The 18952-nt window shown below is 37.0% G+C and overlaps 1 protein-coding gene across 4 annotated transcripts in view; it reads left to right on the top strand.

The window, feature by feature from the left end:
* Positions 1 to 1683, top strand: part of LOC149132869 (uncharacterized) — a 76295-nt gene extending 74612 nt beyond the window's left edge. For 3 of the 4 annotated variants that reach the window (XM_089361617.1, XM_089361619.1, XM_089361618.1), the window contains one exon: positions 774 to 1683. In XM_089361617.1, the coding sequence (XP_089217743.1) occupies positions 782 to 1411 (630 nt within the window). In that variant the 5' untranslated portion in view covers positions 774 to 781 and the 3' untranslated portion in view covers positions 1412 to 1683. The remainder of the gene's footprint in view (positions 1 to 773) is intronic. The other variant, XR_016244005.1, reaches the window with a different exon arrangement.
* Positions 1684 to 18952: the final 17269 nt, after the last annotated feature.

Raw genomic sequence — 18952 nt, 5'->3', positions numbered from 1 at the left:
TCCCCTCTACAACTCTTTCCCTCTTCTACTACGTGATCTGTGGCCGTTCAGGATATTGCTGCTGTCCAGGCTGGTCGCGTTCATCTGTTCTCCTGCTCAATCTGTTAGACTTTCCATTTCTCCTTTGCGCCAGCCTACAACGTTCGTCTGATAGTCGAAAGACTCTTTCTGTTATTTAATCATGTACTAAATGCATAATTATTTTCTCTGTGATGTATAGCCGAAATGCGTTTTTCTTTGTATATGTATGATTCTTTTCTGTTGCACATCTATTATTCTTTCGTCATGTTATATTGTATAGATATTTGTTTTAGCTTTCTTGATCTTGTTTTTGTTCTTGTATACATTTGCCTACTTTTCCCAGAAGCTTAATGCTCTGGATGCTAAAAAGCACGAAACAGCTAGGACATTCAAGACATTGGCTGACGGGAAATTCGGCTGAGAATGGTGCGTGTAACTTGTTTTTGTCCAGTTTCCCGTTTGTTATCGCCTAGTTTTCCTTTTTGCTGGATTTCTGCTTGCTTAAAATAGAAATCTATACCAAACTCACTAAACTTAGAGCATCGAATACTGAACAAAAATATAAAACCATCGATGAAGAAATCTATCCCAAACTCACTAAACATATTGATGAACAACTTTTGGAAATTACAGGGTGGGGTAGAAAGGACGGATGTTTTTGAAATGGCTATTACTCAGCCTCAGGAGGAGGGAGATATGTCCCACAGGTATCATTCGGTCTGTGGTGTCTCAGCATTTGTTCTTCTTTTCAGGTGAAGACATGGCGCTGTGGACGGTAGAGCATCGCGTGTTTGCCTACGACAGTTACGTGAAGAATAACGAGTGCGTCACAGCAGCTCGACGTGAAAATTGGTGCTGCTTCAACATTCTACGAAATCAGACTGTCCCCACCCGTAACACAATCTTATACGAGGAGACTAGTGTGGGCGCCACGAGCGGTACCGACCGCGGAAAATGTGGAAAGCGCCAGACAAGCTTTGATAGGGAGTCAGAATCGCTCTGCTCGGTGTCATTCCACTTAACTTGGCATCGGCAATCGATCGGTAAGGTATATTTTGCATGTAGACCTGCATTTCCACCCGTACAAATTGGTCGTTGGGCAATAGTTGAAAGCATTGCACATGCACAGCGGCTTAACTTCGCACGTCAGATAGAAGCAATTTTAGAGTTAAATGACAGCCTCATTTTGTTAATGAGAGATGAAGCTCATTTTCATCTCAATGGCATGGTGAATCAACAGAACTGTTGTTATTGTGACCTTGAAAATCCGAGGGAACTGCACGAAAGACCACTGCACAGCCCATATGTGACGGTCTCGTGTGCTGTTGGAAAAGCTGCCGTCATTAGTCCTTACGTTTTTGAAGACAATAACGGAAATCTGTTACTGTGAACTCCGAGCGTAACATCGAGCTGATAAACAACTTCTTTGTGCCTGAATTACGACTAAAACCTATAATTATTCGACGTGTGTGCTTTCAGTTTAAAAGAGAATACAATTCTGATAACCGCTTCCTGAAAAAATCTATAACAAATACATATACAGACATGAATAAACATCCAACTAGATCAAACTATAAACATCTGAAAGAACACAAACACTCAAAACGAACTTCTCACTTGAAAGTAAACCGTTCTAAAACTAGGAATATGGGCAACTCACAAATAATACTATCAGGTCATCCCATAAGTTTTGTCCGATTTTACCTTTTTTAAAACTGACTGAAATTTATTTGTATTTTAGAATGTCTAATGGAATTAAAAATTATTTTTATGCATTTATGTACGTTTAAACTAATTAAATATTATTTTACAGAATAATAGAATTAAAATTTCTTTGATTAATACCCTTTCTAACATGGAAGTATTCAAAGAGCATTTAAGGCACATAATGCTTTATGAGTACAAAAAAGGAAACTCTGAAGCCGAAATGACTCGAAATATACACTCAGTTTATGGGAAAGAATGCTTGAATGAAAGAACTTGCAGAAGATGGTTTGCAAAATTCAAAATTGGAGATTTCAGCCTTGAAGATGAAGATCAAACAGGATGTCCAGTTGAGTTTGATGATAAGCTCCTTGAGGCATTACTTGAAGAAAATCTTGGCTTATCATTTGAAGAATCGGCAATAAAGCTTAGTTCAAACCATACAACTGTTCATCGTCATCTTCAACAACTTGGAAAGGTTTCTAAACTTGGAAAATGGATGCCTCATGAATTGTCCGAAAGCAACCGCAAATCCTGAGTTGACATCTGCTCTTCTCTCCATTCTCGCGAACACATTTCACCGTTTTTGGATAGACTTGTGACTGGTGACAAAAAATGGATCTTCTATCGAAATGTTAAATGTCGTAAACAGTGGCTTGGTAGAAGGGAAAAAACTGAATCCCAACCGAGAAGGGAACGTCATGGCAAAAAGTTCTTCTCTCTATCTGGTGGGATTGCAAAGAAGTAATTCACTTAGAATTGTTACCACCTAATGCAACAATCAATGTTCAAGTCTACTGTCAGCAATTAGAGCGTTTGAACCAAGCTTTGAAGAAAAAAGACCCGCTTTAGTGAATCGAAAAGGAGTGATGTTTCATCAGGACAATGCGTGACACCACACTGCAAAGATCACATCACAGAAGATCGAAGCGCTTGGTTGGGAAAAAATTCCTCATCCACCTTATTCTCTCGACCTTGCTCCTTCAGACTACCATTTGTTTCGTACTTTACACAATCATTTGGGGGACATAACTTTTGCAAGCCTGGAGGAGGTCGAAACTGACATTTCAGAGTTCTTTGCTTTGAAACCAAAATAGTTTTACATTGATGGTATTTAAAAGCTTGTAAATAGATGGAATGAAGTCATAGATATTCAGGGAAAGTACATTGATGATTAAATTTCAATTAAATATAACATTTGATCACTTGTTTTCTTTATACAAAATTCGGACAGAACTTATGGGATGACCTGATAGAAGAAACCAACCTAGAGTTGAGGGAAATAATTTCTCTCTAGCAATTAGAAACATCCAAGGGACTACTTCTATCCCTTAATGAAGATACTCGAACCACGTAATTCCAACCAATTTACCCAGACAACAAAACCAGCTTCCTAGCAATTTAAGTATAATTGATAACACTGACAATTTCTACCAATGAAATTGCAGTAAACTCTTTTTTAGACAGAGTGGAGAGAAACTTCCGGAACCATATACACTAGGTTTCTATTATTGAAATTTAAAAATTTATATTTGAGAACAATTGTTTCGTATTTGATGACACCAACTACCGACAAAAATGTGGACTTGCGATGGGAATGAAAGCAGCTCCTAATAATGAGATATCTTGAATTCACCATATATGAAGTATCACTGCAAAATTATGGATACCAATTTCACCATTATATAAGAGAGAACTGGAAAAGATATCTGGATGACTGCTTTATCATTCGGAATGAGACCATTGATAAACGTTTGGAATATAAATCAATACTAAATAGTATAAACCTTAACGTTTAATTTGCAATGAAATATAGCGAAGAACAACTCCGTTTCTGAGATATTCTGATGAAAAATTTTAACAACCAAATAGTAACCGACATTTATCACAAACCAACGGACTCGAAGCAACATCTGTTTAACTCATGCCACCCGAAACACATGCAAAGAAAGACTCCTCTTCATTTAGCGAAAAGGATTTGCACAATAGTGTCTGATAGAAATACTCGGGACCTGCATCTTCAAGACCTCAGAACAACACTAATCGAGAGACTTTATCCATCCTCACTTATAGATGATGGAATTAAACGTGCCAGGAAAATATGCATTAAAACAAAACGAAACACCACACTGCATCTCAAAATACTACCGTATATATCGACTCACAATCCTAGAAACAATGAGGCATACAACACCATTGTACAAAATCTACCAATGCTCACTAGGGGTCCATAAATGAACTACATTCTTAAAAAAACATAAAGTCATCAAATGTAAAATCAACCCAAATCGCTGAAAAGACTACCGATAAATTGCAAAGCTATACAAAACAACCACGAATCAATGGTTAAAAAATGTGGACGTCCAAACTGTGGGATATGCCCCAACCTACTGAAATCCTCGGAATTCCAATTCAAACAAGGAGAGCGGTTCACAATTAAAACCAACTTCACTTGTGCATCCGAGAATTTAATTTTTATGTTGTAACATTTTCAGGTCGTTCACACAACTATATAGGACAGACAAGTATGTCGCTTAGAGGGAGAACCACACTGCATAAGGAACAGATCCAGTTTCCCGAGGTATAGGCAAATAATTTCGAGTGAACACATAGAGAGATGTGCACGAAATCTCCAACCAAATTTCAGTTTTCCCCATCTACCAGTGCAAAGAAACAATTTCTGTACAAGAACGTTTAAATAAAGTAAATTTATTTATCGAAAAATAAAGAACATGCCTAAATATGAACGTTAACCAACTTTGGTCTTAATATATATTTTAGTTCATAGTTACATGTCCATCACTGTACATATTTCATGTCACTACTTTAGCTCATGAAACTGATAACATTATAAGACTTGGAAGGCAGCTCCTTGAGCAACATTCTTTGTCTGATAACCTAGACTACATGCCCAAAGTGGTCGCACGACTCTACCACAACGTATCGCCAGATGAAAGGATGAACCTATATGAGCAGAAGAATAAGCATGGATCTGTTAATAGAAAGCTCCGTGATGATAGTAACATCGATCATCAAAGCAGTTTATGATGGACCAATAGCCGGATTACTACCTCCCCCTTTGAAAGGTATGCGTTTGCAATCCAGGAACAGGAAATATCAACCAAGTACCTGATGCACAAAAGAATAGAGACACAGGAAAAGCAGTAAAATATGACAACTGATGCAGACTTTATGGAGTTCGCACTGAAGATATCGCCCACATCTTAAGCAGATGTCCGAAAATGCTATCACGGTATTATCTACCGATGAGATATGATGTTATAGCTTGGGCACTCTATAATGAAATCCATCAGAAGGATAATCCCGAGGACAAAGAAATAAGAACCCACAATATGGTAGAAGCCATAGCTACTCACAATAAAAAGAAATACTTGTGGAATGACCCAATGAAGACATCAATAAAATGTAAGCACAACAGACCTGATATAATGATTTTTGATAGGGAAGAGAAACTGTGCACACCTGTGGAAATTATGTTAGAGAACACCTATGCTGAACTATTGAGAAATCTGCAGTTACTCTATCCAGATTACAAGTTCCGATTTATACATGTAATTATTGGGGCCCTGGGATATGTAAAACACTGCCTAAATACTAATCTTGGATAAATTAAGGTTCTCAAAACCAGAAAGGAGAAAGCTAATTCGAAGACTACAGAAACAATCCATCACTGAAACTGTAAAAATCTATAACCTTTCCAGAAGTTTATCATATTTATATGAACATGTCTAAATATGCAACTATATACATGAGAATACATGCATAAAATATACAAATCTGCACATACATACATATATACATGCATACATACATATATACATACGTACAAGCATGCATACATACTAACATACCCTGTTGTTGATGTTGAAATTCCAATGAAGGTGCTTTGGATCTAGTTTAGAAATCAGTTCTTTCTCTATTGGCAAGATATCTTGAAATAAACTGAATAATGACATACACACACACACACACACACACACACACATACACACACACATACATACATACATACATACATACATACATACATACATACATACACATATATATATAATCAAGATATAATTAAAAAGACAGAAGAAACATACACCTTCTATCAGAGCATTATTTTCATCAAATTACACTCCGACATGTATTTCTGCTGGATAAACGTCGTAGTATCCTTTGATGTAGCGATTATGTGCATTTAGTTGATTTATACTAAATCAATTGTAGTACTTCTTTGCCCAAAGTTTGACATTCTTATGCAGTTTTGTTACCCATACAAGTAAGGAAAGCGAAGTGAAAGTTCAAGTATTAGATATGCATTCTTAAAGTATATTCTTGGTAAGGGAACAATTAGACTAACTAGTAACCTGACTCCTAAGAACAGAAATCATTGCATGGAAAATACCTGATTAGACTCAGGAATCCTGAATCAGACCAAACATTTACCCATCAGTGACTGACATGCTCTTATCTCAAGCCCGACACTAAGGGGACATATTATTGTTGCTCAGGATGAGTAGCTACCCACGCGAAATTACAAATGTAATGTTCTGAGACATGAAAGCAGATTATCATATGGTATATGTGGAGCACACCTAGAGATTTTCAGGATTTTTTGGATGAAGTTTTCAGAAATAACCCAATAGGTTTACCATTAATTCCGTGAAATATTCATGAGTCCCGCTAGTACGCCATACGCTGGCCATACCGGTTATGTATTACAGTTTTAATATAATAAATTGGAAGTTAAGTGTTTAAAGGTTGAAGTCGTGTGGATCTGGACCTGAAAACATTAGAATTTTCTGGTTCCAACTGAGTCATAACAGCGAAAAGATATACGACGACAAAAGTTGTGATTGAACTGCCACATTTTATTTCAACGTCTAACGGAAGGTACAGCAAGTTGGTTCAACATGAATTATACTGTCAGAAAATATACATAATGGTTTCTCAAGCAGTTGGTACGTGATGATGTTTGTTGGAGGGAACACGAAAGTGCGTCAAGGCCCTCTGCTGAATAACTCTCATTTCTCTAGCTTAGAGGAAATTATTTGTAGATGTAGTGGGGCTCCAGCTCGCCAACATATTTTGCGGCGCTTTACTGCTCTAGCAAGTGTTCGGATTGGATAACTTAAAGCATCCAATCCCCACAAACGGTCTTCGTCAATGTATAAACCATCGCTTGACCCGGCCATGTGACAACTTGCAGAGAACCAGTGTTGTGAGCCAAAATCTGGGTATTTAAGCCTAATCAGTCGAATGATAATCATGTCTCTGCTACAAGTGAAATGAAAAATTTAGATAAAAGTATAGATACACAAGCTGGACATGTCCAAGCAAATCAACTTTAAAATAACAGCGGTAGAACTGGTAAAATCTGGAAGACTCCTAATTGTAATTGTTGTATAGTGAAATTGTATACACCTCCCAGTAAAAGTAGCCGGTCGTCAAGAGAGGGTTGAGAGTCAACAGTTTTAGTCGGTGTCTTGTGGAGCTATCAGCGATAGTAAGACAGAAGTTAGGGTATTACTATTCTGGTACGAAGACAGACATACAACAGTATCCGATAACTACTAACTATTGTAGCTTAAACAGCAATTACAGTACAACGGCAGTCACAAATCACACCAGTGGGAGGAATCCACTTTACAACAGTAATAAAGAAACGAGGAAAAAAACAAAATATCTCTTTTTTCTATACACAAGGAAGCGATAAACAACAAAGCAGAAACAGACTAACCTGAAATCCTATATCTAGTTAACTACTCAACAGAAATGGTTAAAGAGACAAAAACGACATTAACACAGAATTAAAAGAGAGAGAGACAAAGAAATCACTACGAATAATACCACAAAAGATCCGAGCTAACAGCAGAAATGGAGAGACTGATTCTCCCTGCATATGACCAATGTCTTATCACAAGTAGTTATAAAAACAAAACAATGAAAACGGGTCCTAGTATCAAATAAAGAATGACCTACCAGCACAATGAAACGCTCAACATCTCTGACTGCCCGATCCTTGCCAAATATGAATGTGAAAACAGTCAAGAAGTGGCATAAACAAGTACCAAATACAGTACACGAAAACAACTTGGCAACAATAATCGTAATCTCTTTTTAATAAAGGTTTGCCCCCAAAGTGGAAAACTGTCAAGCATGTTGAACTCGAAATATTCAATATGTGGGGTATGAAAGTGAAAATGGTACCAGTAATAACAAGTAGACTGGAAACTTAGAAGCGATACCAGGACTTACATCACAAGACACCGTTAAAAAATAGCTCTACATGGAACAGACCCCACCCTGCTCAATACATTATCAATTCAATTGCACATCGACACCAATATGCTACAAGAGTCAGTAAGGCAAACCCTGTATCGAAAAAAACTGATACTTCATCAATACCTACAAAAATAAGAGCACACCGCAGAAACATGGAGCTGCATGAAAATATCGAAATGGTAATAAAAATGATTTTAAATATTGGCACAAAGCCAGCAATTTATCAGGAGGGAGGCAAGTCACTTACATCTATCCTAGTGCTGCTTCACGATTATAACTTCATACTTACTTTGCTGTGAATGACCTACTTAGCTTTTGCGGTGTAAGAAGCGGAACAATGCAGAAACACATGCGTCCTACGATCTGATGCGTCATTCACAGCTTAACCCATTAATGCCCAGCGTATGATTTATCATACGCTTTTTTATATTTCAGACGAAAATATTCATATAAATAATTTCATAAATCTAGGCATCAAAAGCCTTTCTGAAGATAAAGAATAATAACCTATCAGGCAATATTTGGCATCAAAGCCATAATTTGATCATTTATACAATGTGCTAGACTCGTTTCTTTCAGTATCAAATTTTAAAGTGAGGAAGAAGTGCTATCGGTGGGAAGTTTTTTTATTTGTATGCTTTAAATGTTTTGCAATATTTTATTTTGCTTTTGTATTTTTTATTAAGTATACATTATTGTTGGTGGAGGCGCAATGGCCCAGTGGTTAGGGCAGCAGACTCGCGGTCATAGGATCGCGGTTTCGATTCCCAGACCGGGCGTTGTGAGTGTTTAGTGAGCGAAAACACCTAAAGCTCCACGAGGCTCCGGCAGGGGACGGTGGCGAACCCTGCTGTACTCTTCCACTACAACTTTCTCTCCTGTTTCTGTTGTGCCTGTAATTCAAAGGGTCAGCATTGTCACACTGTGTCACGCTGATTATCCCCGAGAACTACGTTAAGGGTACACGTGTCTGTGGAGTGCTCAGCCACTTGCACGTTAATTTCACGAGCAGGCTGTTCCTTTGATCAGATCAACTGGAACCCTCGACGTCGTAAGCGACGGAGTGCCATCTCTGTGACATTATTGATGCAAACCAAGAAGGTCTTAGTAATCTACGTAAATAAAGTTGCGATTTATTAACGTTTATATATGTGCGTATAATAAAATATACGATGGGAATCCGTGTGTACATTTCAAAATTAAGTTTTTTCCGGTTTGAAGGTACAATCGTTAATTTTGTCCTCAATAAGCCAAAAAACTTTAAAACAATTGTAAATTAAAGTATCTAGCCCTTGAATCTTAAATTTTCTATATTTATTATTTATTTTCTTCATAAAATAAGTGCAAGTGAAATATATATATCTAGATCATTAAATATATCTAATAGAAAACCTGATGGTGAAAGTGACACTGAAGAAATCCTACATATAATTGAATCTGGTGATGGTAATGAACATTTTATTGAGGAAATTAATAATGTTGATGAGCCTCAACTGGTATTTTATCCACCAAATAATGGCGATGGTTCAGATAAAGATGATGCTTTAAGTGACTGCGAAGAATCTTCAGCAAATTTGCGAGACATTGGTGGAGGTATTATTGCAGAGAAAGGTGAGATCAGAGCCTATAGTATAGCTGGTGTTGAGGTTCTCGATGTAGACAAGGAGGTGACACCAAGCTCTGCTAAGTAGCACTGTTTACGCACAAAGAAAAGTTCTCGGAAATGTAATAGTAAACCATTGAAACAGTCCTCTGCAAAGTATGATTGTGATTCCAGTGAAACTAAACCTTCGACTACAGCAAAATTTAGGGATAACAAGTCTGAGCCAACTGACGTCTTCAAGGAGAGTTTCTCTAAAGATATTATGAATCGTATTTGCAGAGAACTGTGCACAAAAATGAGATTTGCAGGGAATACTTTTATTATCTGGTTACAATAAACTACCCTACAGAAGAATGTAAAGGGAGACTAGATCAGATTCAAACAACCATTTAGTCATGCAATGTCTAGAAATACGTTTGAGAAAATACATCAATATCTGCATTTCAATGACAACAGTAAACTCGATCCTTGTGATAAAGTCTATAAGGTTAGGCCTCTTTTAGATCATCTAAATGATAAATTTTGCCAATTTTTAGAATCAATGGGTAACCATGTCTCTCTTGATGAAGCAATAGAACCTTATTATGGACATCAGGGATTGAAACAGTTTATAAGAGGCAAGCCCATACGCTATGCTTTCAAGTTTCGGTGCTTTGCCAGACCAGATGGATTCTTAGTGAAATTCCATTCTTACACAGGTGCAGGAGATAAAATTGCGGGTAAAACACTTGGTTCTTCAGTTACCGAAAAATTATATTTAAAATTTGTACCAGTAGGATCACGCATTTATATGGACAATTGTTTCACTTCTCTACCTTTGATCGATGCCTTATCAAACAATGGTCTCTTTTGTGTTGGGACTATTCAAAAGGATAGAACAGAAAATGCACCGCTACAGGAGGCACTTGCTGGGTAGTTTAGGATAAGGAGAATGTAATTACTCTGCTAAGATGGCATGATAATAATCAAGTAAATCTTGTAACTAATTTGTAAGATGAGGTTTTTGATGTTGGCAGCTGTAAATGATGGAAACAATCTGAGAGAAATAGAGTATATGTACCTCAACCAAATATTGTGAAGCTATATAACAAACAAATTGGTGGTGTCGATCTATTTGACAAACTGAGAAGTCATTATCGAATTAGAAAACGATCAAGAAAATGATATTGGCCTTTGTTTAGATTTTGCCTCAATGGAAGCATTGTAAATTTATGGATACTTTTCCGCCGCATTCAGACGAACATTTCTCTACTGGAATTTACAAGGCAGATAGTTACTGCATTGTTTGCAGATTTAGAAAAGAAGAGAGCGGTACGTCGTAAAACAAAGAAGCAAGTTCCGCAAGTGGCACGATTCGATAACAGAAACCATCTTGTCAACAAAATTGAAACTCAAAGGCGATGCGCAGCTTGTGGAAAATGCAACAAATTTGTTTGCATCAAATGTATGTAAGCCTACACCCTGACGTATGCTTTCTTCATTTTCATCAATAAATGGTATTCCTCTTAGAAATATATTTACTTGTCATTAGAATTTTTTGTAAAACAAATAAATGAGATTAAACATTCTTTTACTTCATCCTTATTTTAAAACTACATGCCCAGCGTATGATATATCATACAGGTCTAAAAACCACTTTATTATTACAACGTATGTAACTGTAACCAAAAAATTCAAATTTTTTTTATTTCGGGCATTAATTGGTTAAACATAGTGTCTATCTACATAAGAAATCTAGGAGGAGTGTTTCCTCCTGGGACTATTTTTGCTGTTAGGTCTTATCACAGCCGGTTACTCTCGAACTAGTTGAACATCAACATGGCTTTACATGAATATATGTAACCAACAGAAAAAAGCGAGAGAATCTCGATATAGAAAACACGTTGTAGTGTTTATACTCCTATACGTCTACCGATGACCAAGTCAGCAGGGTAAAGAATGGCTATAAGGGAAATCCAAGTGAGCAGATATGGAGACAATGATTCAAAGGAACATAAAAACTTTTAATGTACAATATATATATACATATTGACTACTATCCTAAATTGTTAGCATCTATTCATAAACCCACCAGCATTGACTATCCTTCAAATACCACATACTACCCCTCCCTTTAATTTCCTAATTCTCAACTTCTACCACCAACACTAAATCTCTCAGTACCCTGTTCCCCCCTCCATCATCTTGATCTAACTCTCTGACCTCTTTTGCCTTTCTTCGCTTCATCACTCCACACACTCCCTTCTAGCCACCTACATCCTCCTACTACTACATTTCCTTGTCTTCTACTAAACCTATTCTATCTTTAAATTTCCCTGCATAATTATTTATCCACCCTGATAAAGGAGGCTCTGGATTTTACCAATGTTTATTTCCTTCCATTACTGGCTGTAAATTTTTGATGAACTACATCTGCCAACATTATGAAGTAACTCCAGTCTCCAGAAACAGTTGTCGGACTTGTAACGTCATACTTTTTTCCCCTTCTAATTTTTTTGAGTCTACATAATCTGAGTAAATTTGCTCTATATAATATATATACATATGATACATGTGTGTATGTGAGTGATTGAGTGAGTGAGTGAGTGAGTGTGTGAGTGATCGAGTGTGTGTGTGTGTGTGTGCGTGTGTGTATGTGTGTGTGTGTGTGTGTGTGTGTACTTGATTGTTAATCATTTGAAAATTCTAAACATCATAGTGTCAACATTTATAATAGCAGTGGAGCTGTTAGCGATACGCTGCCCTCTCACCTTCACCATTATTACAAAAGAACAAACTCACATCGAGTTCGGCTTTAAGTGTCTGTTCCTTGCCCTTTCGTGACAGGAGTTATTACTGATGTTGTCTGGCCCAAGATCCCAAGGACCTCTCCCTTTTTCCTCCCTTTTTCCTACTGCTGCTGTGTTGTCCCAAAATTTTCTTTCTTTTTTGAGATGATACTATGTTGTGAGGAAAGATTTGGCTATTGTATTTTGTGTGTCATTAAGACCGAAAACATGGTGGCTGTAATATAGAATTATTGTAAGCTTTTTGGTTTCACTTCATTTGGTAGGTTAACCCGAACTAAACAACTCTGTGATTCTGACGCACTTCATATGTTTGACTTGGTTTGTGTTACGTTACTTTATGTAGTTCTGATGTATCTAACGAAAACGGTTTCTGATGGGGAGTGGAGAAGCAGAAGGTATGACACGTCGTCCTGTTCCCTACTAGTTCCTAGAAAACGAGCACCTTTAGCGATGTTCACTCTGATGAAAGCATTCGGTTTGCATTCCCGGTAGAGAGTTATTGTTACCCCCAACAACACTGACAGTCCCACTGCGTGGCTGACCAAAGACTTATGAGAGGATTTAGATGACGGAAATCGAAAGAAGCACGTGTGTGGGGGGGGGGGGGGTCCACACTACTGCTTGACAGCCAGTGTTGGTGGGTTTTCGTTCCTGTGACTTAATGCTTCGACAAAAGTGTCAGACAGAATAAGTGCCAGGTTTAAAAAAGTATGGGGTCAATTCATTCATCTAAAATTCCTCAAGCCGTTGCCCTAACGTAGCAGCAGTATAATTGAAGTAAGTAAAACTATAAAACCATTTCCTATATTTCCATTAAGAGAAAATCTTTCACCAAATTCATTTAGCATTTCTCCTATCTCTATTTTCATGTCCTTTCAAATTCCAATCCAATCTAGACGCTACGTATTGCCTCTAAGAAATACACCTCCTCCATCCTGTTTCACCCTGTCTCTCAACCCTTATTTATAGTCTATCTTTGCTAACAAGGTTACTTCATACATAAAGTCTTATTATTGGCACCAGTAATAATAAAACCAGTTCTTCATGACTGGCTTATCAATGGCCACTCGTCTGATCACTAGAACCATCCACTTAGATATGTTCCACCACACGTCACACAACCAAACTTCTCAGTCACGAATCCTCGATGCGGTACCCCCATACCTGCGATGCGTCAGGTCAAGCATAAAACACAGTCTATCACTCTTGGACAGAATACATACTTTTAGAAACTGGGCGTCTGTCACTCGGCTCTGCAACTGCATCAAAACTATCTTTTGAACGATGCCTTCGTGCATGATACAGCTAACAGACACTCCGACAACTCAAGCTGCACCAGATAATTTCGGTCCCTCACCAAAAGCTTCCCAATTCACTTTTACAGCATCTTCCTTTTCCCCCTTCTTTTTAAAACATGATGGTTCTGTGTGCAGTATTTCCATGGAGAAAGCCTTAATACTTCACGCCCATTTTGTATGCAGGTTCACATTGCAAAGCCTAGTTGAATTTTCAAAGCAATCCATTCCTATTCCACCAGGTCTGTTTGTAAATGCTCATACATACGAAGTGCGTACGTACATCGGTTCGCTCCAAACGGGCCAGAGGGTATGACAGTGTCCCCTCCATCGACCCGTCAGACATTGCATTCCCAGCTTCACAAAACTATTCTACACAACAATTTTTCCTTTCTCTTAGATTCTTTTACTATCTTTAAAGATTTACCAGCACAACTTCCGTAAAATCAGATTACTGAAGACCTATTATCCTTGTTCTCGTTCGTTAGGCTTCGCCCTCGAAATATTTTCGGAGAACTGTCTTTGAGATGCAAACATTCTACCTGATCTACCGGCTTCATCTGCCTCTTGTCTCCCAGAAACTTAGTATACAAATAGTGTTCTGTACCCTCGCTCTCATTCTCTCTCTCTCTCTCTCTCTCTCTCTCTCCCTCTCTCTCTCTCACACACTCTCTCTCTCTCTCTCTCTCTCTCTCATACTATCAACTCTGATGTGCTTGCTGGTTCCGTTTTCTCTCTCACACATTTTTCCTATGCACCAATGACTTACTTGCCCTCACCACTCCACCAAAATACCAACTCCTGCATTGATGATATCGCCCTTTATTCCTCCATGACTTTCTGCACCCATGCATCATTCATGTGTAGCCTACATACATTATGGTTATCCTCAAGGTCACTCAAATATTTTGTAAAAGAGAACAACGAAGTCAAAAATGCTTTGGTATTGTTATATCACGAGAGATTTTATTGGACAAAAGTGGGTGAAAATTTAAGTCAGCAGAAAGTGAACAATTATATAGAACAACTCGTGATTTACTATAATGAAGGATAAGCGTTCAAATGTATTATTTGGGTGTGTATGTATGTATGTATGTATGTATGCGTGTGAATTTATGTATGCATGTATGTGTGTGTATGTGTATGCGCGCGCGCGAGCTGAAACTTTCCTTTTTTCGTAACTTACATTTCGCGACGCTTTGATCATCCATTCGAGACTTTTTTTCCGGTTCTTCAAGATGGTTTTGTATTCATTAAAGAGGAATTGTTCTTTGTTTTGTGAGAAGCGTTCCCTTACATTGAATAATGGTTAACAATATTCTGTTGACTAGAGACATAACTCTGAACGTTTCTGGATTCTTAGATAGTTTCTACAGATTCAGCAGGTCTATATTTCGGCTGATAAATCCTAAGATTCAAAAGTTCACCCTCTTGTTTCTTCAGTTACTGGAAAATTGTTTAGTCCTATCTCTATGCCTGGGCCAGGCCGAGTTCGCAACTGTTAGTTTGATATATTACCTATTCACTGTATAAAAACTTACTCGGTTATTTTGAAAACATTGGAATTCTTCAAATCTAATTTTTTATAGTATGTAATATAAATGATTAGTTTAGATTATCTCTAAAAATAATTTTTAAGAAAAAAAACACTATATTACAATATATTCTACTGCCTATAAATTGCTAGAAGAAGGTCACATATTTTCCATTCAATCGAACTTGTACTTGTTTTATCTATCAGAGAATGATTAGTAGTATAATGAAACGTTTTCCTGTTTTTAAACATAGACGAAATGGGGCGTTTCTAAATATCGCAAGATATTTCATCAGGCACTGAATTGCTTGTCATTCCATCTCCTTCGTTAAGTAACTCAAGTGATTAATTTTAACAAAAATAGATCACTAGTTGGGGGAAAGAGTAGACTGGATCGTCTCATTCCCATTACTTGACTGGTGTTTTATTTTGATAACTACAAATTAAGAAAAAAGAGAAAAATTGAATTCACGCTGACTTTATCAGTGAAGGACTTGCGGGAACCGAGATTGGAAGGGAAAAGGAGATAACTAAAAAGCATGGTTTATTTTGAAACTAGAGAATTGGTATGAATTTTTGCAAGAGAATGAACTCCGAAAAAGACCAGTCAGGACATATAGAGGCGTAGACGTTTTTCCGATGCTCTGCCTATTTAGTCAGCCATCATTATTCAAGATAGCAATAAGAAAATTTGTAACACAAGCACGAAGCAACTCGCTTTTGTGACGTTGATTAAATCAACGTCAGTATTTGATTGATATTTTATCTTACCGACTCTGGAAGGAGGAAGCAATAAGTCGACACCAGAGGGGCTTGAATTCAGAATGTAAAGGGAGAAGGCAATCGGCAAAGAAACTCTACTGATTCAGCCACTCTATCACATTTTCAATAAAGAAATAATTTTAAGAAGCGTGCTATTGACTTACTGTAATATCGAAATGAAATTAAAAATAAAACGTGTTACAAATCAATAGTTCCTTTATTTCTGCCCTGAAAGCAACAGTCTCTAGTACAAGATCCTAAAACCATGAAAGGAAAGTAAGAAATACAGTGATATATAATACAAGATTTTTTAATTCCATTATATGTTAAAATAAAGAGAGAGCGAGGAAACTTAGTTTTGTATTTTTCCCCTTTTGTTTTCTCTTCAGTTTCATTTATTTCTTGGATCATTTTTTCCCCACTTCTTTTATTTCATACCCTGAAGATATTTTTCATGACATGATTTTCTAAAGAATTATTCATGAGCTATAGTATCAGTATCGGGATTCAAAATACTGGATGCAGAAAACGCAATTTTAAAGCAGACGTAATAATTCAGAAGAAAACTATTTATTCTATAATATTCATCTAATCTTAAAGGCAGTGAGGTGGCAGCCGGGCGAGGTTAGCACGCCGGGCGAAATGCTCACCAGCAGTTTGTCTGTCTTTATTTTCTGAGTTCAAATTCCGCCTACGTCGACTTTACCTTTCATCATTTCGGAGTCGATAAATTAAGTACCAGTTTCGCACTGGCTCGATCTAATCGACTGGCCCCTCCCCCAAAATTTCGATCCTTGTACCTAGAGTACAATCTTTTTTATTTGACTATTGGCTTTGCTTCTTTTACAAGTGTGGAATGTCCTGATAATGACTTACTATTAGGAAAACAGAAAATTATGAAGATCTCTATTTGATAAAGATATCATATAGATATACAATTCCTAGAATATGTTTGATTATTCATACAAAAATCTTTACAGATTTCAGTTCAGTTTTTAATCCTTCAATAAGAATATTTCACAGAAATATCTGATGGACGAAACCGAATAGAAATTCAGTATCCAGTTAGCTGTTTTACCAGGATCGTCTCCCCTAATTTTATCATGTTGTCCTTGAAGTTAAGAAGAGTCATCTAGCGTAACATTTATCAAGTAGGATGTATGGTTATCATACTGTATGGTTATCAACTGTATACAAAATCATGCGGTGTTATTTTTATAATGTATTTATCAGATTCCCTGAGTAAAATACATCGAAGCAGGTTTCTCTTATTTTCTGGGTCTATAAGAAAAATCGAAAGCATTAATGGAAGCTAAAATAAACAGTGTGATAAAGCGGCAATTGACTTACAGTGGTAAGGTATAACCCACGTGATATTATTTTACGAGTAGACAAACATCCAAGTACTTTGAATATTGTCGCTCGTTTTTTCGTACTCATGATAGGATAACCCTACCGATTTAACTACAAATATTAACTTTTTTCTAAAGTAAATTTTTAAATTTATATCTAAAATAACTTATGTGTAAAGAGTACAGTGTAGAAAAGACGTACTTATGATTTGTGGCACGAAGTCAACACACCATACTTCAGATCAGGATTTTGTAGTACCATCAGTATTGATGATGCAGTTTTCCCACAATTTATCATGGCTTTATTACAGTAGTTGGTTGGGATACGTTGACATCTCTCACTCACTCTCTCTCTCTCTCTCTCTCTCTTCCAATGTCTTCTAGCATGATTTTTTTTTCAGTATGAGAGGCCAACATTTTCAACAAAATCATTCGAGGGAGATATTGTATTAAATGCGACACAAGCGAAACAATGACGCTATTTTAGTACAATGCTACAAATTTAGGGAAGAAGAATAATCAATTAAATGGACTGCTGTACACGACTGATGCCTGTTATTGACCTCCGAGGAATAAAATACGAAATTTGCAGTTTGATTTTGAACTCAGAAGGTATATAACTAAATACTACGAGGCTTGTAGTATAACTAAATACTACTTGTAGTATAATTAAATACTTGAAAGCCCGAAATATGGGGGCAGGAGTTACGTCGTTTACATCAACCCCGGTGCTCGCCTGGTACTTATTTTATAGACCCTGGAATGACCTTGGTGGCATTTGAACTGAGAACGTAAAGACCGATGAAATGTTGCTAAGCCTGTTTGCCCGGCGTGGTAACGATTCTGCCAGCGCGCTACCCTAAATTAATAATAAATATTAGCTTCAAATTTTGGCACAAGGGCAGCAATTTCAGAGCAAGTCAATTACATCAATGCCAGTGTTCGACTGGTTGCTATTTTATCAAATCAGAAAGGATGAAAAGCAAAGTTAACCTCGGCGGAATTTGAATTCAGAGCGTAAAGACGAAATGCCGTTAAACCGTAAATACTGGGAGGTATTTTATCTAGTGCTATCGGAGTTCAGACTATCTACTTCTCAATTTATTAATAATTATTCTACCTTTTTTCGTGATATGTTGCCACCAGGTAGTATTCATACATAGACTCATTACTAAAAGAAAGCAAAAAAATGTGAAGACTTACAAAACACACACATACTTATACGCAGACACACACACACACACACACACACACACACACACACACACACACACACACACACACACACATACACACACACACACACATATATGTTATAATTTAGAACAAACAGTAAAAGGTTGTCATTATAGTACTCGGAGTTTCGAATGTCGGAGTGAAGAACTACGATACATTCTCGTAGGTTATTAATGGCAACTGACGCTATGAAAAACCGTTGAATAAAAGGAAAATTTCTCTCATAGGTAGAAAAAGAAAAAAAAGAAAAAATGAATGCAACCATATTCTCACAATACATAAACAGAAACATCCTGCGTTCACAACGTCTACATACATACACACTTACATAAACATGTATACGTACGTACACATACACACAC

The sequence above is a fragment of the Octopus bimaculoides genome, chromosome 13 (genome assembly GCF_046866305.1).
Source record: "Octopus bimaculoides isolate indiv1 chromosome 13, ASM4686630v1, whole genome shotgun sequence".
In the NCBI taxonomy this organism is placed as follows: domain Eukaryota; kingdom Metazoa; phylum Mollusca; class Cephalopoda; order Octopoda; family Octopodidae; genus Octopus; species Octopus bimaculoides.
Note: the sequence above shows the minus strand (reverse complement) of the source record. Positions and strands in the feature narration are given on the sequence as shown.